This window comes from Pyrgilauda ruficollis, unplaced genomic scaffold, assembly GCF_017590135.1.
Source record: "Pyrgilauda ruficollis isolate IOZ18807 unplaced genomic scaffold, ASM1759013v1 scaffold13, whole genome shotgun sequence".
In the NCBI taxonomy this organism is placed as follows: Eukaryota; Metazoa; Chordata; class Aves; order Passeriformes; family Passeridae; genus Pyrgilauda; species Pyrgilauda ruficollis.
In genome coordinates this window covers 14,427,490-14,451,726 of record NW_024511432.1, presented here as the reverse complement: position 1 = coordinate 14,451,726, position 24,237 = coordinate 14,427,490, and the positions used below count along the sequence as shown (strand labels likewise).

Sequence of the window (24,237 nt, the reverse complement as noted above, 5' to 3'; positions counted from 1 at the left end):
CCAGTAAATGCATCTTTGTTCTTTGAGAGTTGATGTATCTTCTACTTAATGATGTTATCCATTAATTAAAATTAGGTCCTCTTTCTTCTTGGAGCACTTCTTTTAGATCTTTTTGGTAGGATATATATGTTCACAGCTACAACAAGCTCAGCATGAAATCTCTCCTTGGCCTGTATTTTTCAGTCTGAAGGAGGATTGTTTGCTCATACCCTGTTTTTGTAAGGTTAGATGTCTGTTTCCTGGGTCATCCTCCAGGCAGGTCCTGCTCCAGGCAGATGTGGATGTGTTTCATGGGCTCTGAGCTGGTTGGGAGCACAGCAGCAGCAAGATGGTAGGAAAGGCAGATCCTGTTAAAGCAGATCTCACAGCATTCCTGATCCTTTTAAATATTGCATGGGTAGGCTGCTCTGTCTGCACTTAGCAGGGAGAAGCACATTAAACAGCACTCCTGTGTTAGAGTCAGGACTCCTTGAATGTGAGTAATTAGAATTGACTCTTCTCCTGTGCTGCTCCTGGCCAGCCCCTGTGCCAGGGCGTTCATCCAGCCCACTCTGCTGACGCCTTCACCTGCTACCCGGCCTGCACTGGCTGTTTTCATGCTAGCAGTTCATAGCTCTTCTGCATTTGATGAAGTGCTTTCCTCTTGTTTCATCTCCAGCAGCCAAGGGAGGGGATAAATCAGCTCACACGCTGTGCCACCAAGTCTGGGCTGCTCTAAGTACCCAGCTGCTGGAGCCAGGCCGGGTGGAGGCAGTGAAGGCTTCTGAAGCCATGGATGTGCTGCCTGGTGAGAGTCCTGGTGCCACAGCCCAGCCCATTTCCAGACACTGCCTCAGAGCATAATCTGCTCATCAAACACAAAAGCCCAGCGAGCCGTGCACAGAGAGCAATTTCCCTGACCAAAGCAACTGCAGCCTTTGAAGCCCTTTCTTCTTGCCTCTCGCAGCCCTGCGCTCCCCAGAGGACATGTCCTGTCCCCAGGTCACTGCAGTGCTCAGCTCTCCCCTGGCTGTTCTGCCTTCCCAGGTGGAGTTTGTTTCCCCTGGCAGAGTTTGGCTGGGGTAGCTCCACTGAGCTGCAGAGGATTTGTGCCAGATGAGTTTTTGATGCAGCTCAGCTGCACAGTTTTGCAAAGGGATAAGAAAAACACACCCTGCTAATTGTTGCAGAAAATGTGAGGGTGAGAGAGATCATTATCTCAGGGTCACTGTCCCCCTGCCCTCCATTCCAAAACTCATTTGTGGTGAGCTGAGTGTAGCAGACGCTGCCTTATGCTTGTCCAATAATCACATTTTAGTTTGTCCACTCTGCAATGTTGACCCAGTGTTTGGTTTCCAATTTCCTCTGCTGTAACTGGGAAGTGACACCTTCAGGAGATGAAATGTTGCGTATCAGACTTCTCCTAACGCCAGAGAAGAGTTTTCCTGATGCCACAAGATCAGTAGATGATGCCCCTTGCAGTTTTCTTACTGTGTTTGAGTACTGCACAGCACCTTCAGGTATGCTTAGGTGGAATCAAAGCATTTTGGAACTTGGATTCTTCTCACATCCAGCTCCAGACAAGTTTCTTGTGCAATATTAAGTCTGAATACTCTTTTAAAAAATGCTGTAGCACCTTTAGGCTGCAGAAATATATCATAAAAACAGTGATGCTTTACTGATACAGTTTTGTAGGATGGTATCTTTTACATGGTTTATTCTCTCCTGCTCTCAGGCTGCCCTCAGTTTACACAGCAGCAAAAAGATGCTTTCTTGAAAGGATCCCATATCTGCTGTAATTCAGCGTGCAGCTGGCACGTCAGGCTGGTGGCATTAGGTCAGACCCTTCTGGAAAGCCACTCACTTGTACACCTTATTTATATTTCATCAAGCATTGCATTTGTGTTAACAAGGTAATTAGATTAGTGAGTTTCATTCTATTCATACTTTCTATATTGACTTTTAAATATCGATGACGTTTTTTCTTTGAAATTGTTGAAATGCACTAAACAGTCTATTTCATTGTTACTTCCTAGAAAACTACTTTTCCATTATTTTAGGTGATTATCTTGGTATGAGAAGTTTCCAATTCTGCAGGCTTCGACTTGGGTTTTAAAGCAATGAAATATGGAGACTTTTTTTTTTTTCTGGATCTAAAACTACTGTAAGGCTATAAATTTATATTAATTTCTGTAATAATCATATGTGTATATTAGGTTCAACATACTGGTTTTATGAATTTACAGGATATCTTGAAGAGGAATCCATCAAGCAGACTGTGAAGCTGGGGAGACACATCCAGCATTAGCAGACATCCTTCATTCCACAAGCTATTAATTTCTCTAATCTAAGCTAATCAATCCAAGCCATTAATTTCTCTAAGGTTTCACCACATGATGTTCTGCCTCACTGGAAGTGTTCAAAAATGTGTGGATGTGGCACTCCAGGACAACTTAGTGATAAAACATGGTGATGGTGCTGAGCTGGTGGCTGGACTTGATGGTCCCAGAGGTCTTTTCCATCCAGAGTGACTCTATGATTCTGTGATAAGTAGTATGTAAAATATATGAGTATATTAAAGGAGATTAATTCCACTTTAAGGGAATATTGTGTAACCATGTCTATCCCTGATTTCTTTTCTGTTCCCAAAGACTGCTAAATTCCATTAAAGGTAGCATTAATTGTCCAAGTGATAATTATTTTTTGCCATTAAAACTTACTAGTTTTCCTGGTACAGAAAGCAAGAATCTGGTCAGTACATCTATGTAGAAATTGGCATTGTATATGAAAAAATGAGATACGTGAAGATTATTTTTCAACCCATGCTTGTAAAATTTAGCACCCTCTTGGAAGGTTTTGGAGTTCATACACTATTTCTGCTAACATGGTTCTTGCTGCCAAAGCCAGAGAGGCTGGTAGCAGAGCTGAGGTGGTTCTGCCTGGGCAGGGAGGAGACAGAAAAGCCTCTTGTCCCTGTTTGCCACAGAGCAGTTGTCAGGATCCAAGTGACAGGACAGGCTTCGGCAGCAAAACCCTTTGTGGAGGCTTCATTTGTGCATCGGGGTATTCTGAACACTGGTCTCAGTATTTGCAATTAAAATGTGTCACCTGCTGAACAGTGGTGACTAATCCAGAGGCAGCTGCGTGATTTGAGGGATTAGAAAGGAGACTTAAGAGTGACTTGCATAGCCACGGTGCTCTTTTGGAGCTTAGCTGAATTCCACAGAAATTAGGGAAATGGTTGAGTTCATAGGTTGAGTTCAGTTCCCCTGTTTTGATGGGGAAAGCATGAAAAGTCCAATATCAGCCTTTATTCCTAGATTTCTGATAGAGCTACTAAAAATACTTTGCACAGACATAAGTAAGAGTCAACTTCAAATTAAGATTGCAGAAAACTGTAGAAGAGTGTTTTGTGGGATTGCTTCAATACACTTCATCCAATTTTAAAAGAGCTGGTCATATGAGTCAGTTGTGGACTTCAAATATCTACAGAAAGCTGGAAGGTGTTCCCAGCTGATCTGGGATTTTAGATAAGCTTATCTCCGGGGGGAGGGAGAGGTGTACTACAGAGTTTGAGTCAGGAGGAAAATAGGTTATTCACATCCCAATGTTTGTGCATTTCTCCTATTCATCTCACTGTCAGTTTGTTAAATGTTAATCATCTTCTGAAGGATAAAAATCAACATGCTTTCTTCTTGAATGTTTGACCTTTTAAACATTCAGTGGTTTTGATTCAGGATATACTCATTAGCCCTTCTCTGCCCAAGTTAGATTGAAAATGCAGAAAACTAATGAGAGAATAGATCAATAATGTCAGAATTTCATTCAACTACCATGCATTATAAATTACTGATTTATCTAAATCACTGTGGGTGTTGGGTTTCTGTGAGACACAGAAGTGAGAAAAGACAATTGCTTAGGAAAATTGCTAAGAAAAGAACAGCTACAAAATCCCCAATTTTTTTTTCTTTTAATTTTATATTACATTATTTGTGGAGGCTAAAATCTGGGAAGGGTTTAGAATGAGATGGTAAGTAATAGAGACATGAAATATCAGAATAGTAAAACATTTTCTGCTCACTGAAAACAGTACATCTTTCAAGATGAGACCCCCTCAGGAATGGATTTTCTTATGATTTTTGAGAGATTAGGGATTCCAGCCCAGGAAAATAATGGATACTTTTAAAAAGAAGAGGTAATTTTTTATTTGGGGTCGGATTTACCATGCCAGGAGTAAGCATTGTTACCTGTGAGCTTCTCTGAGCTGCTGGACAAGCTGTTCAACCTGCTGTGGTGTTCCATCCCTCATCTGCAAAGCAGGAATGAGAATGATCCCTTCTCTTGCTCTCTTTTCTGTGTCTGTTTGCCTGTCTAAAGATCTCCTGAGCTGTGCCTTGCTGAGCAGGCATTTACTGAGTAACCCAGCAGGAAACCTCTCTGAAATTCCTGGGTGCCACCATATGTAAATAATTCCCTTGCCCTCTCTGGTGATGCTCAGCTTGGAGTTACATTCAGCAGAATCCATGAGGATGCCAAGACCTCCAGGCTATGCAGGGCTAGCTAATTATCCTGCTCTAAATAAAACCCAAGTGCTAATTACTGGGATGTACAACTAATAATCAGGGTTTCTGGTTGGAGTGAACAGAAATGTGTTTGTCCCTGGGTGGTTTTACTATCATGCATACAGTTTACAAATGACAATCTTTAGGCTGTAGATGTAAGTAAGAGTCTGCTGAATTCCATCTGATAGTTTTTTTTAAAATGACAGTGCCTTTTTTTAAACTTCTGGATATATCCACTGGCTCCAGTGGAAAAATGTGGTTGCAAGGGGAAGTAGGGTGTGGCTACCTAAAGTCTGGTTTTCTTTTGTTGGTGTGTTAAGAGTAAAACAAAACCTAGGTTTGTAGAAAGATGACCTTTTAGGATGGTTTTTGAAATCTAGATGGCTCAGCTGTTAAGCTTCCCTTCTCTCAGCCTCACGAAATAAGAGGTTAAAATTCTATAAAGGCTTTCTGGGGCCCAAAACTAGAAACTCAAAGTACAGACATCTGATTGCACAAATTCTTCAATGCCCTAAGTGCTACCTAAAGGCTGGCATAGCATCTGATGGACTCCACTGGGCTCTTGCCCAGACCAGGAGGAAGAATAATTTTCCTGGACTTGCTCTGGGCTGTTTTATCCTTTTTGCTGTTGATCAGTTTTGAGCCTGGGGTCCTGCTTCAGCAGACCTCTCTTAGAGTGACTGGGGGCTATTCCTGCATTTTGAATACTCAGTAATAACTGTTGTTATCAATAAGAGGTAAAGCAGATTTTCTTTATTATGTAGCACTTGTTACAGCAACTTGCTGTCTCCCACTGAGACCCTAAGGAGACATGATCCTACTGTATTGGGACTGCTTTGTCTTCAGAATATCCTTGTGATTTAGTGTCTTTTTTCCTGTGGCTGAACTGCATTTCAGTGGAAATAAACTGGTTTGGGAAGTGCTTGCCCATGCTCGGTCTCGAGTTTTGCTGCGTCAGGAGCGAATGGGCAGCTGCAAACTCTGTCAACCAATTTCCATGCCAGTGAACTAACATAATAATGTATTTGCAGGGTCAAGCTGTTGCTCAGCTCTGTTCAACCATTCCCAATGTTACCGTTTTTGGAACAGCTTCATCTTTCAAACATGAAGCAATCAAAAACTCAGTAACTCACCTGTTTGACAGGAACGCAGACTATGTTCAAGAAGTAAAAAGGTAATCTTGTGTTTTCCTGAGTCAGGTCTGTATAGTATGTGGCAAAATACTATGAAAGGCACCAGGCTGATCATATTTATGGGAGGCTATTACATTTGTGAGTTTGGGAGCTGTAGTTTATTCCAGTTATTCCATCTGTCCACTAGGAACAGGATAGTAAGCATCTCCCTATGTTTTGATAAGCAACATGAAATTTTTCAATCCCTGTCCTTATTTGGAACCAGTTGTGAGCAAAGTAAGTGAAATAAACTAAAGGTCTTAACAGAAGGATGTGCTTTGCCTTCATTTGCATATGTCCTTGCTTACTGTAATGCACCAAATAAGATATTTTCAGTGGATTTGTAAGGGATCCAGGTTTTGGAGTTTTCTGGTGTGCTTTTATCTGCCTGGGTTTTTATCCTCTGCCAGGGATTGATATCAGAGCACATGATGTCTGCTTTAATTTCAGATCCTTAGATTTTGTTTGTTTGCATTCAGATTAAAATCATCCTGTTGCCTTTTGAAGTCATCATGTGTGTTTCTGTTTATGTGCTTTCAAACACTTTGGTTTTCAGTTTGTCTAACTGTTGATACTGGTGTTGGTGGAGGTGGCAGGACTTCTCTCTGGGCTGTTAGCACTGCAGGCTGGTATTGCAGGAGAAATCAGGGTGGGTACAAGAGATGAAAAACCAGGGGTGTAACAAGCCAGTTTGTGCTTCTTTCCTGGCACAGAGGTGTTTAACATCAGCTCAGTGAGTTGTCCTGATTGCAAGACAGAAGTGGGACCCTGTAGAATGTGCCAGCACTCTGATTTGTAACTCAGATCCTTCCATTTTCCCTTTGCATTGAAAAGATCTTTAATAAACCACCAGCAGTAATTCTGAGAGTGCTGCTTTGACAAATTGTCTCTTGGCAGCAGCAGCAGCAGCAGCGAGGGAGTGGGGCAGTTGTTTGGTTTGATGGATATTGGCTGTGTACTGTGTTCTGCTTAAAGTGTTCACTTCTTCAAAGTCTGTGAGCAGAGCAGGATGGAGCTGTGATGGAGAAAGGACAGAGGTAGGAACCTGCTTTATTGCAGGTCACAGGGGCATGCAGCCGGGAGAAAACTAAAAAAAAACCAGAACAAAACCAAAGCAACCACCAATGACTCCAAGCAAATGAAAAAAAAACCAAAAAAATCCATAAGAGATGTTATGAATGTGGAACTGTTCATAGGGGATGAGGCATCAGTTCAACCAGGGAAGCCACCAAAAGCTATTTCTTTGTAAAATGTTTATTCCTGTACAGTGGAGGCTGATCCAGTGGCCTGAATAGAAGCAATTCATTGTCCCAAATGTGGCAGCAGTACCAGGGACTGAAGTTGCCTGGTTTTGCTGCTGTTTGTAACCAGTGGATGTCTGGGTGTCACCTTTGTTTTGTGAGGAAGCTGAAAGATGCGTTACAAGGCCAAATCGGGATATTCAGTGTATTTTCTTTTCTTCTTCAGCATCATATTGACATTACATTGACAGAGCTGTTGGAAAGTTATAAATATGCAAACTGTTTATTGAAACAGTACAAAATGCCTGATTGTAACACTTGTGCTGGATTTCTACCTCTTGGTGGCTTCTCTTTATGCTTGATTTAAGTCTTAGCTGATAGCTAGTTGATAAAATATCTGAAGAAGAAGACTCTGCAAATAACTTTACAAGTAATTTTGTCTGAAATTAGGATAAGATCTGTTTTCTTACAAATTCAGAAAAATAATATTAGATGTGAATAAGAAAAATATCCTTTTCCTCTATTCACTAAACAAGTATTCGCTGATATTTGCATTCAGTCAGAAAAGAACTTTTTATCTCTTGCCTATCTTTTGCTAATATAATTTTCCTGAAAGCCCTGAAAAAGGGGGAACAAGATGGTTTCCCCCTCTTTAATGCCTAAGAGGGATGGGTTGGCTAGCCTGAAAAACTTGCACTGTGCCACTGAATGGGTCTGAAATTTATTTTGATGAGGGTAAAATTTTCACAGTCAAAGTCTCAGCCTTAGAGTCCTTTCTAAAGAACCTGGAAAATGTTAGCATTTTGTTAACAACCAGCCTGACCAGCCCTGTGTATCTTACTGCAAAGTAAGAGATTTTTCCTTGTTTTAGAATCTCAGCAGATGGAGTAGATATTGTTTTGGACTGTCTTTGTGGAGAAAATACTGGGAAAGGCCTCAGTCTTCTCAAACCACTTGGGACTTACATTTTATATGGTAAGTGGGAAAAAGCAGGTGCACATTTCAAAACTAAAGCTTTGCAGAGCTTAAAAGCATCCATGCCCCTTCTTCCAGAGCTGGTGATTGACATGCTGTGCTTGCTCAGTGTGATCACTTCCAATCAACAGTTTTAGTGAAGCTGACCATGGATTAAATTATTGATAAATAAATGGTAATATAAAAATATGTTTTAAAACTATTTAGAAAAGTAAATCCAATACTGAAAGTGAACCTACATTACAGATTGTTAAACATCATTGGGTGATACAGGAGCAGCATGGGAGAAAGTTTGGATCTCTCATTCTGGGAATCATTGTGTGGCCAAGGAAACTTCAGTGTAGTTTTTGTGAGAGAGAAGCTTGAAGGAAGAATTTCAGGAAGAATGCTGTTGGGTTTATTTAACATGACTTTGAGGACTCCAACCCAGGCTTGTGTTCACAAATTTCCTCTCCTGTTTGTGGACTGCTCCTCACATGGAGCAGACCATCCCCCTGCTGTGTGCCAGGCTGCCCTGCAGCGTGGGGAAGCTCCTGTTGGAGGGCACAGCCAGAGGGATTCCTGTATTTATGGGCAGGTGCCCAACACAACCTAACCTGCCCCTGACCATTTGATAGATTGCCAGTGTCATCTCAGAATTCCTGTAAGCCTGGAGGGCTTGGTTGCCTTGGCTTCTTTGTTATTTTTTATTCTCAAAGGGTTTTTACTAATCTCTTTTAAACCTGGGCAAGTTGTTTTCTTAAATGTGAATCACAGAGATGATTTTACATGCACTAAATGGTCTGCTGTAGCTTGTAATAATAGGTTGTGTGTGAATGTGCTCATCTTTTGCAGGTTCATCTAACATGGTTACTGGGGAGACAAAAAGCTTCTTCAGTTTTGCAAAATCAGTAAGTGTCTCTGTGATGATGCTCTTTCCTCTAACTTTGGTCTTTTCTGTAGCTTTTTCATCTTCATAATTTCCATTTATCTGTGCTAAGTTGTTACTTCTGATGTTGTGGTTTTGTGCCATGTTTTCTTCTGGCAGCACAGCTAGATCAGAATTGGATCTGTGTGCATTTCACATTGCCATTGAAATTGTCTGTGAGACATAGATCTCTTACACAGCTAAGTTTAAACTGCATTATTTATTTATTGTGGCAAAACATCACATCCATGGATGTGATTAACTGCACCCTGAAGGTTACTTGTCTCTGAAAACACTGTCAGGACCATGCAGTGAATTAAAGGAGATGTATCTCTAACTGGGGCCTGTGTCCAGTCAATTTCAGCTTTTCAGAGATTTGTTGTATACAGAAAAACATTTTTCAGTTCTCCATGTTCAAGGACATCAAAGAGATGATGACGTGGCTTTTGTTTCCTAATTGGTGATGTCAAGAAATTCAAAGTTCAAATGTTTTGGGTTTTTTTCTTCAGCTTACTACAACAACAGAAATCTTTGCAGAAATCCTAGAGATCAAAAGTAGGACAAAAAAATCATATAAACTGCCAGGAATAAATAAGTTAACCAGGAGTGAAAGCAATTCCTTCATTCAGGAAAAACATAGGGAAAAGTCTTTTCTGAACATCTGTCCTATGATCTTTTTGCCAAAATCTCATTTAGAGCTTCCAGCAGCACCCCCTTCCCAGGAGGAATTGGCTTCAAAAGTCTCTGTGTAGCTGAAAACAAGTCAGAGACCGTAGCAAGGAGCTGCTCTTTGCCTCCTGCATTGTCTTAATGGTTGTAGTGGGAGGATCCTTGTCATTGTCACACACTTGTGACCAAAAACAAGATAATCATTGCTATGCAGCCTTTTTACTGGTAATGTAAGAATAGCCAGATGCATATAATGTGTAGGGTAGCTTGGCCCAATGAAATAAATTTCAGCTGAAGTATTTTTCAGATAGTATTGGTATTTACTGATGGAATAAATGTGAATAGATTGAAGGAATAAAAGAACATACAAATTTTGTATACAAGTATAACAGTTTCTTTATGTAATTGTGCTGCAAAATTAACTCATAAAAATTGTATGAAAATTCTAATTAAAAATTTACCCAGTCAAATGAAATTTGCAGGGAAGTGGCATCTCTCACTCTCAGTGATGCTCTTGGGCTAAATGAAATAAAATCCTTTCATCAGACACTCTGAGGTATGCTCAAGTGTCATAAACATAATAATGAATGTGGAGAACTGGCAGCTGATAGGCAGTGCCTGGTTCCCTTGGCTTTGAGCAGAGTCATGGCCAGGAGCTGCCAGTGAACATCTGGGCACTTCAGTGGCTGTCTGGAGAGAGCAGGAGAGCAGAAGGGGCAAGGAAATCCAGACTCCTTGCTGCCAGACCCTCTTCCAAACCCAGATGTGTTCACCATCCTTCTCACAGCCTGACCTCCTCCAACACGGGTTTGTTTTATTCCTGCTTCTCAGTCAGCTGCACACTTTCTTTCCTCATCCTTAAATCAAATCCTTGCTGCTTCTCTTGGCTGCTGCTTCAGAGCTGGCAGATGAGTCATTGATCACATCTGCACAGACAGCTTGCTTGTGAACTTGCCTGTACAATTCTTGAAAAATGTTTTTCTAACCGTGCTGTTGTTTATTGGTTTCCAGTGGTGGCAGGTTGAGAAAGTAAATCCTATCAAGCTGTATGAGGAGAACAAAGTCATTGCTGGATTTTCCCTGCTGAATCTACTTTTCAAACAGAATCGAGGTGGCCTGATCAAGGGTGTGATGGACAAACTCCTAAATCTATACAACAGTAAGAAGATCAAGCCTGTGGTTGATTCATTATGGGCTTTGGAAGAGGTAGGAGTCCTCATTTTGAAATTTCTGAAAAATATGCACTTTTAGAGGTAAAATAATATTTAAACATGTTTTCTAGTTATTAATGTGTTCTGCTTTTTAGTTTGTGCCTGTTGTCTCTAGAGCCCCTGCTATTTGTAAAGCCAAGATCCAGAGTTATCCACATATTTCTCTACTAAGCAGATATTTATGGAAAATGCTAATAATAAATATATTTTTTCAATCTTAGAAAACTTTCTTTTTCCTAAGTGCATGAAACACGTGACTAACGAGTGCAGAGTGAAATGCAAACAATGGAATTGAAAACAAGTTAGATTTTTTTCCTCAGAATGCATTTTAATACACAAGCTTTAGTTCCAGTGCTACAGTTGTGCTAGCAAACCTTGGAAGTCTGCAGGTTTTCTGTCAGTTATTGAAAACGTGTCAAAGACCAAGAAATCAGAACTCACTTTAAATGTAAGTTGCAGTTGTGGACTGTGGCTTTCTTATGGTTCTTTTTTTAATGCCTCTAATTGCTCAGCTCTCCTCAAAGACATGCAAAGAAACCAAGTTGCTGACAGCCTGGGCAGTTACAAAGCCCTTGTTCAAAGCCTGTTTGAGACATTTGTAGTTAAGATGCTGCTGAAGGAAGAGAAGTATTTTTGGAGGTGTGAACAAACATTACTATATGAAGAAGCAACACAATTATAGAACACCACCAGATTAATACTCACGGTTTATGTGTCTGTGAAGTGCACTGAGCCTGGCACATCCCTTGGGATGTGATCCTCTGCTGAGTGGGGCTGTGTCTGTAGTGTTGTGTTTCACTGCTCAGAGGGTGCTGCAACAAAATCCTGTCTGTGTTGGAACACCGTAGGTGGTGTTGCCATGAGGGAGTAGTAACCTCCACCGGGCTCAATCCACGAGTAGTGCTGCATTTTACTGAGATTGTGGCTGGCCTGTGAGCTGTTTCCTGAGCCCAGCGTGTCCTGTGCTGTCCCTGCAAGTGCCCCAGTGCATCCCGAGGTGCCGCTTGGTGTGGCAGAGGTGCGAAGGGTCCGGCCCCTGCGAGCTCCTCGGTGATGACAACTTCCCTAGGAACCCCCTTCTTTTCCTCTGAAAGGTCTGCCTGAGGCCACACTGTCACCAAGAGCCCCCAGGGACACCTGGGGCTGGCCCAGCTCTTCTTGGCATCCACCTGCTCCAGGAATGTCAGGTGTTGTGACAAAGAGCAGCGGCTCAGGCAAGCCCAAATCCTCTGCTGCTGCCTGAAAGGGAGAGCCCTCTGCAGAGCAGTATGAACCAGGAGTGGGATCAGATTTGTGGTTCTGATGTATCTTTTTAAATTTAATTATTAAGTAAGCTCATGAAGGAGCTTAAAAATGTAAGTGGCACAGGTCTCTAGACAGGAATTCTGCAATTTCTCTGTTCATGTAAAATACATACTTTTCATGTACTGGTGAGTAAGAGAAGGATAATTAAAATAGTAACAATAGCTTAAACAATACTTGATTGAGGACATGCCATAACATGAAAAATTACACATGGCAGGCTGATCTCAATAGTCAGCATGATGGGAATTTGGTGGGAGACTTCTGTTTGGTAACATTTCATCTAACATTTGGCAGTAGCATGCACCATCCCCACCAGTAGATTGTGATATGTGTAAATACATCTGTTGTAAAGCACAGTCTAGAAAACTCCAGCTCATTTGTCACACCTGCTGGCTTTCCATGAGCTGTCTGGGAACTGGCAGAAGAGCTGTCTGGCTGTACCTTAAGGGATATGGTAGTGCAAGAGTTCTTTATTTGATTGCAAAGTATTACTGAAATACTGCTCATCCAGGGCATTATCATTTTTGGGATATATTTTTGTAGGCATAAAAATAATGTAGGGCTGACTCTCAAATTAATATGATACAGAGAGAATGTGTCATAGCTGAGGACTAAATGGAACTAGACTGAAGAAAGGTTGGTGCATTTCTGTTCTGTTTTGGTAGGTTTTAATTTTTAATTTCAGAGCTTGAACATCTCCTTTCAGAGGTGGACATTTGATTGTTTTTCACTTCCTGCTGGATAAGCTTGATGAGCTCCAAATGTCCACTTTCATTTGCTCTCTCCCAGCAGGCTTTATTGGAGACTAAACCAAAATACGACCAGCTTTTACCAGGTTTCCTAAGGAAACTTCCTGACCCATAAGAGCACTGAGAATGTGCATTAACCAGAGAGTGGCAGAAAGGGGGACTCCCTGCATGGCATTTGAAAATGAATGGCTGATTAGTTTTCTGTGCAGGAATATTGCCTTTTGCAGAGCCTCATGGGGGAATTCATGTGTCCTCTGTCTAGAAATTCCACCCTAGAGATTATCTTGAATCCAGTCAGAGACATTCAAAATGAGAATATTGTAAGGAAGATTCTCAAAGGAGCCTTCACAATGGGACACCTTTCCAAATGTTTTATTTTAAATATCTGAATGTATCATCACATAAATAATAGGTTTGGTGTCTGTATGAAAGGCATATCCCCAGCACATCCCTTCAGTTCTCTTTGTTCACTCTGCATCTTCATTTGTTTTCATGTATCCCTTTGTGAAAATATCAATTCACAAATTAATGCAGACTCTCTAAAGCCAACATGGAAGACACCTGGTTTTGTTTCAAAGCTGTATTACAGTACAAATGCTGCTCTTTTCAGTCCTGTATCAATTTCAGAGCAGAGGACAGTGAGTTACCTGCACAGTGGTGCTCCCCTTTGCTGCTCAAGGCTGGTTTCCTTGCATGATGGCCCCAAAATTGAGGGCTTTATGTTCCAGTGCATGTGAGAACAGCCAGAGACAGGCTTTGTGTCAGTTTACATTGGTCTTCATGAAGTGTAAAAAAAAATACTTCATTCTTCTAAAAGCCTGGTATGGTTCCTTGAACAGCATTTATTTCTTAATAATTTCTGCAGGAGCACACAGTTTGAATTATAAAGAATATACTGATGAGAGAATATTGTAATGGCAATTTCAAGTGGCAATAACATAGAACTTAGAGAAAGTTATTAGATTCCCATTTGCCTATTATACAGTCTGTGTTAATGATGCCCAGTTGATTGTCAAATTATTTTATAGCTAGAACTGCTCAGAAATTATTAGATGGACTTAATTTGATACTGTTCCTGTTGAACCATGAAGGTTTGCCCGAGTGTCCATGAGATCATTCTAATTTGGATATAAACCCTTCAAATGTCCTCCTTTCTCTGCTTTAGGGCTGCTTTCAAAGGCCACAAAGTCTGTGGAAGGACTCCTGGCTGCACTGGCCTTTGTTTTGGGATGAGCATTGTCCTGCCTCTTCAGCGCAGGCTGCTTAAACAAATTTGCCAACTGACTGAAAAGAGGAACTTAGAAGTGACTCAGTTTTCTTCAGTGCATCAGATTGCTGCTGACACAAAGGAGCTCTGGATCCAGACTCTTGACTGCTGCTGGGGAGCAAAACTATTTGTATTGCTGTGTTAGCTGCTGCTGTTTGTTTGGGAAGGGTAATTTTAATCTCAAACTTACATCCATAAATCCCAGTAAAGCCAAGTCTTGTCTCAAGTAGGCAATTAGAACCACTTTATTGCGGAAAAGTAAGCAGGATTTAACTAAAAGAGACAGTAACAAAATCCACAGATACTTTAAAATGGAAATAAACTTGGGAATTGCTCATCATGAGATGAATGAAGTCATACAATAAATTAGCTGCTGGTGAGATATCTTGCTGCTTTGCAACTATTTGTTTATGCATTCAAGTGTTTAAAAGATGAGATGATTTGTAGTGGCACATGCTTAAAATGCTGCTCTGTAGTAAAAAGCTGATTGTCTGGTAGGATTGCATTTCATTACAAAGAGCAGAGTTTAAAACACAATTTGTATTCAGCGAATATTTTTTGATCCTTTTAGTTGTTTCTTGGTTAGTGCCTATTTACCACTCATCTTCATTCTGATTAATTTGTACTGTGCATTTATGCATTAGCATTCTCCTGAGGGTCTGTGAGTATTTGGCTTTACACAGTAGTCAATTAGTAAGCAGGATGAAAACTGACAGTTCTCAAAAAAATCTAGTGTGTTGAATAAAAGCATGCACGTTGCACTTTTCTATTAAAATTCTGTGGTTTTCATCTCTTTATAGTTGCAAAAAAAAAATTTATGTTCAAGGTAGATTGACACAGAAGTTATATGTGCCTTCTTTGGTGATTTACAGCAGTCAAAGCTAGCACTGAGCATGTGTAAAACAAACCTCACAAATTCTTGCACAGGAACTGCCAGTCATGGTCAAAGTCATCAAAACATCTGGGGCACCTTTCCCTTTACCTGGAGCTGTTTGTTTCAAAAGGGACTCTCAGCAGCCAGAAAGTTTTCAGACTTGGGCATTTTGATCCATGTGGGTGACAAGTGAGATTATGGAGAAACATCCTGCCTGCAGGTCTGTGTCACATCCCAAGGGATTCACTGCATTCCTCTCTCCCAGAGGATTTAAAGCAGTGCCTGCTGTGGAGCAGCGGTGGTATCAAAGGCTCCTGCTGCCTTAGGGTCGGTAAGAGTGATGAGATACCGAAACCTGTGCAATAGAGTTGTTACTCACTGTTAAGAAGTAGGAGGGTAATGTGGTCATGTCCTGGCTGGCACAAGGTGTGCATGCCACCCGGTGTCATTGGCTGTAGAGATAATGCAATAATGCCTTTAGCAGCACCTCACTTCGTGAATGGTCCTGCAAAAGCCACAGCCCAGACCCAGGAATGCACCATGGCACTCAGCTGTGATCAAAATCAGTGGAATCCAGGCACTAAATATTACAGATCATGATATGACTGTCAGAGAGCTCTAGTGACTGTGCCTTGTGGTCAGTACATAGAATATTTCTAACTGGAAAGAGCCCTGCACCTTAATTTAGTTTGTAATGAGCAGTGCACTGAGTCACTGAGTTTTTTTTGGCTGAATAATTATGAGAGATCTTCCTGTAAGGTTTGTATTATTTTTCCCTTGTGTGCAAATAACACTGATAGATAATGCAGAGAACAGATATATGTGAGAACAGCAACATATGAGCAAATGTGCCTTTTAAAGGAATTACTATATCAGTAGGTCTAGCTGTAAATATAGTTATTATCTAAGTGAGATTTCCTGCTCTTGAAGCCAGAGCTTTTCTCTGGTAGTTTGCTAGGAAACCCAAGCTGTGTTTAAGAACCTGAAGCTAAAGGAATGCAGTGCAACTGATCACATTCCAGTGATATTATAGAGTACCTGCTGATGCAAAACTTTCCTGTAAAAGGCACATTTCACCATGGGTTGCTGTTCTCACACTCTTTGTTCTCTGCATTAGCTATCAGTGTTGTTAGCAGGCAAAGGAAAAGAGTAGGAACCCTACTTGAAGATTACAGCTTTATTGAGTCCCAATCCAGTGACAAGACCTGGATGAAGGAACATTTTCCATACAGAATTTATGGCATGTCTTGGGGAGGGCAAAGCAATCACAATATGTCTGCTTTTATCACTGCTCACTGGCTTCAGAGGATTCAGGTACTGTAACCCTGTGTTTTTCCAGTGAACTCATCCTCTCCTATAAATTACCATCTCAGAGCAGGCTGTTAAATACCAGCAATATCATTATTTGAGAGGCAGGGTGATGGGAAATCTCAAAGCCTTGATAGCAGAATAATAACAGTGGACCCCCTAAAGGAGGGACTTCAATTTCATCAAAAGCTGTTTATGCATTTCTGTGATCTTGGCTTCAGGGCAAAAAGCCTGTCATGTATCACTGGAGTGAAACCTAGAGAAAATTGACCCATTAGTTACTTTTAATGTAGAAAGAGGCCAATCTAATAATACCAGATTGGGCTGGTATCTTGTTAGGAATACTAAATACCATCTCAGATATTTTTTTTAATAGTTACAATGTCATAATAGTGTGTGCAGGTTTTTTTGTCTTTCCTGCTTGATGAAAACATTCTCCAGCAGAGCAAATTATGCCTTTTTTGAAGTCAAGGACTTCTACAGTGTTTATTCTTCAGGGTATACAAAATAACAGAGTAACCAGAATAAAAGTGGAAGTAAATATATAACCAAAATAATTACCCACTCTGAAATACAGAAAAGATTAATTTTTTCATAAGCATAAAACAATTTACTTTGCAGTCAAATGGTGTGGAAAGAGGGAAGTGCAGCTCATTCTGTGAAACCTCCCACAAGCTTGTCAGTGTTTCTGTGCTGTGATTGCTCCTCCAGCACCACAGAGCAGACTGCTGGATTTGAGTATTTCTTTGACTGAACAACTTCTTTGCAGTTGTTCATGAGCAGCTTTCCTGATGGACAGGTGTTAACTCTGCCGATATCCTGTCCTCTGATACTGCCTTGGAACTCTCTGTGTTCTTCCTCTCTGGGGATTCTGTTCCTCTGACTGGATGAAATAAATACTTGAGGTTCAAAGTAAATTTAAATGCTTTATCTGTTCATCACCATTGTTTCCTTGTATACATACAGGTCTAACACAAGCTTAATACAAGATATCAAAGCACACAAAAATGCAAGGAGCTGTGTCTTTCTGATGTAACAGGTTTGAAAATGAAGATGTGGGGAGAGCAGACTGAGGAACAAAACTTCAGTAATTCAGGGCAGCTTGATTCTGTGTTCACAAACAAATTATACACAGAGGCCAAATATCTTTCAAATCTATTTGAAAGAAAGACCATATCTTTCAAATGTGGGGGATCTCAGACTCATGGAAAGGTTTGGGTTGAAAAGACCTTAAAGCTTATGTCACTTCACCTCCTGCTACGCAGGGACACCTTGCAGTGTCCCAGGCTGCTCCCAGCCCCAGTGTCCAGCCTGGCCTTGGGCACTGCCAGGGATCCAGGGGCAGCCACAGCTGCTCTGGGCACCCTGTGCCAGGGCTGCCCACCCTGCCAGGGAACAATTCCTCATTCCCAATCTCCCATCCAGCCCTGCCCTCTGGCACTGGGAGCCATTCCCTGGCTCCTGTCCTTCCAGCCCTTCTCCCAAGTCAATCCTCAGCTCTCTTGGAGCCGCTTTAGGGGCTGGAAGAGGCTCTGAGCTCTCCCTGGAGCCTCCTCTTCTCCAGGCTAAGGGGAAAGCTATTCCACCTGAATTTTACCTTGCTAACATTAAATATAATGAACACAAGTTCTAAAGGAATGTAAACTGGACCATGAGTAAGGTGATCTTTAATTTAGGCTTGGCAAAGATTTTTTTCCCAAGATGTCTATCTGAAATAAATATTAATTAAAACTCCAAATTATTTTGTTGGTGTATGCTTAGATGAATGAAACGTATATTGGAAGTACTGGAGATTAATTAGGTATTTTAATTTTTTTCCCTCTAAAACATTTTGTATACCTGACTATGGGAACTTTGCTGCTCTTGGGTGAATTATTAAGTTCCTACAAAGTGCCTATAAAATTTCATTTGCTTTTCTTATGCATTTAATTCTGTTTAACAGGACTTCGTGTTACTTCATAATTCATTCTACCCTTCCCACCACTATCAGGAAGCAATGGCATAACCCAGTAGTCTTTTTAGATTGACACACTGTTGATGGCAATGATTATGATTTTATTAAAAGCCTGGGATTTTTAAACAAGACAAGACTTTGATATTGGCATGGTGGCTCTGTAATAAGGCCTCAGATACACGACATTAACTGTGATTACCACAAAATCTGATTGGGCAAATGAGCTGTTTTAGGAAACTCAGACTTGTTAAGTATGTAAGCAGAAGTCAATTCTTTTCAATTGCTATATATTATTCATAAACACTGTATGCAATTCAAGCTACATGAAAGGAATTTAATTAGACAAGTAATTTATTTCTGCTCTATGCTTTCTAGCACTTTTTTTACAGCCTCTGAAATTTAGCTTGTTTTCTCTAGCCTGCCAGTTAAATACCTGTATTTAAACAACAACCTAGAGTCTTCAGAATGTTCCTTTATGCACAGGGAGCATATCTGTGCTATAATACCCATTTAGTAGACGAATAACAAAAGAGATGGTGGATGTCATTACCTGCATGGTGCATGGAGCACAGTAGTGGAAAGATCAGGGATCAGCCTGAAAGTCTCGAATTGCCAGTTCTGGCCTCTCCCGGCCATAGCCCTGGGCTGTGTCCCAGCATCTCCAGGAGCCTTTTGTGCCCTAATGGGGGCTCTGATGCGCAGAGGGGTGAGTTCTACCGGAGGTCAGGGAGCTCTTTCCTTCCAGGGGAATGGTATTTTCTGGTACTGGAATGAGGTGGCAAACACGGAAATGTGTTTTGGCAGTCCTGATGAGCCCCGCTCCTGTGCTCGGGTTTGCTGTCGCAAAGGTTAGAAGCTGACCAGCCTGAGACTGAACCTCGCCATTTACATAAATACAGCCTGCAGCTCTTTCCTGATCTACTTAGTAAGCACTCTGCTAAGAATTAATTAGTTGTGGAGACTCAGAGGCAGAAAACACTTGGTGGAAGGCGTGAGACACTGGAGGCTGAAGGCGCTCTGGTGAGTGGTGGTCGTGTTTCTGGGGCAGGACAGGCTGTCACTGCTGCACCCTTGGGTGCCTCAACAGCTTCTGGAGCTGCAGCAAAAGGGAATAAAAAGTCAATCTGGTTCCTGATGGATAGTGCAAGGGCAGGAGGAAATAGGCAGGAAAATAATATAGGAAGCATTGATGGATTCCTCTGAAGAAAAAGTGTGCGCTATTAAAGATAAACTAGTCACATGCTTCCAGTTAATTAAATTAGCAACAGGAGGCTATATGGGGAGAGCTGCTTTGCCGCTTGTAAGAAAAATAAGGACAAAGCTGTTATATTGAGCAAGCTGCTGATTAATTACTATGAAGAAGCAGTATTTTACAGGAGTAGTCTGCCTTCTGAAATATATTAGCTGGCTTCTAAGTAATAAATTGGCACACATTCCTTATGTATGGAGCTGATCTGGTGATGCTGCTCCCCTGCAAGGAAATGAACAGAGACCTGGTTAGGGAAAGCTTTGCTGTGGATATCAGTGGCACCAACATTTGTGCACAGCCCCAGAAGATAGAGTGTATTCCTTCTGTCTTTATTTGGTATATTTGGCTCTAACACAGTTGTTTTACACTTCATTTTTGCTGTCTGTGTCATAACGTGTAAGCACTTCTCAAGAGACAGGAAAACAGGGTGTCATGGGATCATTTCCCTATTCAAAAACAATTTCTACACTCTTCCTCAAGTATCAGAGAACAAAAGCTGCTTGTTTTTATACCCCTGATCCAAGTGTGCTCCAATCCATTCCTTTTTATTTCTACCTGATAATGCAAGGAAATATCTGCCTATCATCTGCCAGTCTTGCATGTGGATGAAATATATGCCAATACATTATTGCATCCACCAGCAGAAATAGTTTTAAATGAATTCTAAGAGAAAGTTCACTGTGTCTCCTGCTCCACAGAGCTGGTAGTACCACTAATTGGTAAGGAATTCTTAAGGGTTGGAACAATGAGTGTTTTCTGTCACTCAGAAATAATTGCTGGATGCTGTGACTCACTGAAAAATAACAGGTACTAGAGGGAAAATATTGGAAACAAAGTTTTCAAAGCCACATTTAGATGCTCTTTCACTCTTGTGCTGGGCTCTGCTAGTGTGCCACGGAGCCTATGAGCAGAACCTTGGAGTTCCCTCTGTCAAAAAATTCCATTCATGCTTCTTTGTTAATTAGTTGGGTGGTTTGGGAAGGAAGCTCTTGGTTAGTCAAGTCAGACTGGCAGAGAGTGCTGATGTGAGAAATTCAGCTTTTCCCCAGGGATACCAAGAACCAGAAATCTGAGGTTTCTGTTAACAATTCCTCCTGATTGTTTACATTCTCTGAGAAACTTCTTTTAGTCTGCATTCAAATTAAAGAAAGACCTATTTTCACAGATGCTAAGGATTAAAAAAAAAAAAAAAAAAAAAGAGAGAAATAATAATGAAGTCTACTTGGTTGAGAGAGTTGAGAGGTGTCATCTTATATGTCTAGCACAACAGAGAATACAAATAATTTGGATTCCTCCTGCCTTTGAAATATTTCCATTTTCAGACTGATGCTTTTGGGTGAGGTTTTGGCCACTTGTTTTGAAAAAAAAAAATCAGACTAATTTTTTTGTTTTGTTTTTCTGTCTGTAATCTATGAGTCTCTTACTTCATTAATCAATGAATGCCCAGAAATCCACTTAAGAAGTCGCTGAAAAAAAATCAGAAGGGAAGTGGGAGATGAGAATAATGAAAATATCTCTATATATATTTAAATCTGATGGGTCCATTTTGTCTAAATGATTCTGCACTGGCAGCATCATCTCTGAGGCCATTTCTGTTGGCTGCCAGGGAGCAGAAAGGTTAACAGAGAGAAGGAACAGGGCAGCTTTCATACCCTGCTGCATCACCGGGGTGAGAAACAGCAGAAGAGGCTGCGCCTTGAGCATTTCTGCTGTAAATTCATGTTTTTCTGCTTTGAGGAATTTTGGGTGCTTGGCCTGCAAAGAGAGAACACTGACATGAGCTTTTAGCGGCAGTAGAAGGATGTTTAGATGTGAATAGATACTGAACTCTGGCACAGTAAATTAAATTAAATGGGCCTTTTTGGTTTTGGAAATGCCTTTCTAAGGTGAGTATTCGAGCTCATTTCCTGGGATCAGCTTATGGGTGTATCTGTGTAACAGTGGCCAAAGAAAAAGTAAATTATTAGTTCCATCAGCAAAGCCAATTCTGTCTCTCAGCAACTGCTCATGTTGATGACTGGTTTTGGCAGACTGCTAGAAATTTTGGAACTCTCTTGAGCAGTAGCACAAAATTACTCTGCAGGGTTATTTTAATTTTTTTTTTTTTTTTTGTACTAGTGTTCTGATTAGGTTACTAAGTTGCCTTTATTGCAAAGAAAACATAGGTTTTGTGTTCTGTTTCACACAACTTTGCTAAAATCCAAAAAAAGGCATCAAAAATTAAACCTATCAAAATAACACTTCATTTTAGTGCATAACAATTGTTAATCAAGATAATTGTTCTCACCTAATGATAATGGCTCATATATTCTTTTCAGTCATTTTAAACACAGATGAATTTTAAAAGCAAAATTAGTCTTGGGCATAAAGATATCTCTTAGCATAATATAATCTAAATTTAATGTGATAATTGAGAGTTCTATGTGGTATTGCAGCTTAGTAATAATATTATTGCTGATTACAGATAATGATTTAAATTTACACCGAGGCAGAGAAGCAGATACATTGTTGATACTAAAAGACTCCTAAATATACATTAACCTGTTGGGAATGATTGAACCCGAAGGTATTTTGTAGGGAAAAACTCCATGCTATGAGCACTGACTTTGAGAAAACAATACTGAAAGGCAGCAATGCAATTTAAGAGTTTCGAATGAGCGCTGATTTTCCAGAGTTTTTGTAGATGTAACAACCTAGTCAGAGAGCGAGAAAACTAGGTAAGTTTTCCCAAAATCAGCTTGTGAGACTTTAGAGAGTTGAAGATAAACAATGATAGCTTGTTATTATAAACAACCTGCACGTGTTGTTTTCCTACTCTCTATTTTCCTGTTTTTCTCAAAGACTGTTTACAAAAACTGTTTTGTTAATTAACCAATCGAGTAAAATGTATTGATTAATTGACCAATCTAGTCTATCTGTATCAAAACAATGTATAAAAAAGAGAATTTCAAAGTAAAACAAGATACTGTACAAAGCAGCCTCCTAGAGAGTCTGTAGCACTTCTCACTCAATAAGTTTTGATTGTACAGGAAATGATGGTTTGAGCATCAAAGCTTGGGCTTTAAAAGAAGGTGGTGTTACAGTGCACACATCTGAAAATGTTAGAACATACCTCTGAGAAATGAAGCCTCACACAGCACAGGCAGCTCCAAATCTTTGTTTAAATTAATTCAGTTGAGCAGAATAGAGGCTGTAAAAGTGAATTCCTGACCACCACCAAATATCCACAACCTTGAGAAGAACCTGAGGGCTTTTTCTATTATATGCTGTGATTATGTCCTGGCTAAAATATCTTAAAGATCCTGAAGTTTCCTGAGCAAGAAGGGCATAACCTTTGGGTTCTTTAGCAGAAATAACACAATCCTGTATCCTTCCTTTCAATCTGAAGGAAACACCCAGGATAATTCTCAGAGTTCCTGCAGTTAAACCTGTTTGTAGTTAAGCAAAATGTGTGTTACTGAGGCTCTGCCTATTTCCCTGCATTGCTGGGGCTCACGCAGAAGCCTTTGGGGGTCAGGGCACATCCACACCTGCAAATTCCACAGAATTAGAGGAGAGGCTGCCTGGGCTGCAGCAGGGATGTTCTGTCACATGGACACTTGTGCTTGAGCTCTGTGCTGCCCATTCTTGCAGTCTGAGCTGGGTCAGGAGAATGAAATGCTGTGCTGAATCAGTGCTCACACTCCAGCACTAAACTTGTTGTAAACTAAATCAATTTTATTGCAGTCACACTGGTACAATGCTAACAGGAAGTTAAGGTCTTTAATATAGGCTTAGAATGAGACATTTTGTAACAGTGCCAGGAGAAATATTAAGTAATAAAGCAAATAGGACTGCAATATATATTGTAAAACTGTCAACCAGCAAACAAGATAAATTCAAATACCTTTCATCTTGCCTGGATGAATTATTTCAATCTTGCTGTAAAGTGATGTAGCTCAAACTGAGGATAAGCATGAATCACGCTCTCTGTCGTAACAACTGTATTACAGTTTAATATAACAGAGGGTTTTGGTTTTGTTTAGTTTTAATGAAGTTACAGAGTGGCACCCAATGGCAAAATCTGACTTGGAAAGCTTTTTGATTGATTGAAAAATACTGTGATAACTTACAAAGAATTAGGTTTGCAGTCCTCATGGCACTACTTTCTGAAACAACAAAAAATTCCACAAGGAAATCACAAGAGAAGTATTTTCTTATTTGTATTGTTAGGACCTTTGGTATTTACCTTGATGAGTTTCAAGGATTTACATAATTAGTTTACTGATTGGGGATGGATTTTACTGAAGATAAGCCATTGTTACAAGATAAAACGGAGACAGTTTTCAAGGTCACAACATTAATGTGTCCTGCTAATCTGATCCCAGTAGGTGGATTTTTACATGAAGCTTCTCAGACTTTAGAAATTAGAGTGTCAAGACTTTTTACTGATTACCATCTGGAAGACTGAATGTTTACTGTATTTTGTAATCAGTAAGTTTAGTTCCCATGGTGTTGGAATAGTGCTTCTGGAATAAAGCACAATTTCTGCTCCTTAGTAGTAATAAAGGAGGATTTAGAGTTCTTTGGAATAAGTAGATAAGTCATACAGGATTTTCTCATTCTTTTAATAATTATTTTAATATCCCATATTTTGAAATAAGTAGCTCAAAAGAGAGGTTAAGGAGGAGTCTGAGGAATAAGTATGGAAGGTCTTTGGGAGAAAAAATACTTGACTCATTTGAATAATTTAGAAAGTAAGATGCAAGGTTATAGGGGCTGAAGCCATGCTGGTCACAGGGTTTGTGCCTGACTTTCAAAAATATTCACCTGCCA

The 24,237-nt window shown here is 40.4% G+C and overlaps 1 protein-coding gene across 1 annotated transcript in view; it reads left to right on the top strand.

The window, feature by feature from the left end:
- VAT1L (vesicle amine transport 1 like) overlaps positions 1-24,237 on the top strand; it is a 55,498-nt gene that overhangs the window by 15,007 nt on the left and 16,254 nt on the right. Inside the window, exons 4-7 of the mRNA XM_041458725.1 lie at positions 5,573-5,715; positions 7,826-7,929; positions 8,764-8,819; positions 10,517-10,711. Of these exons, the coding sequence (XP_041314659.1) occupies positions 5,573-5,715; positions 7,826-7,929; positions 8,764-8,819; positions 10,517-10,711 (498 nt within the window). The remainder of the gene's footprint in view (positions 1-5,572; positions 5,716-7,825; positions 7,930-8,763; positions 8,820-10,516; positions 10,712-24,237) is intronic.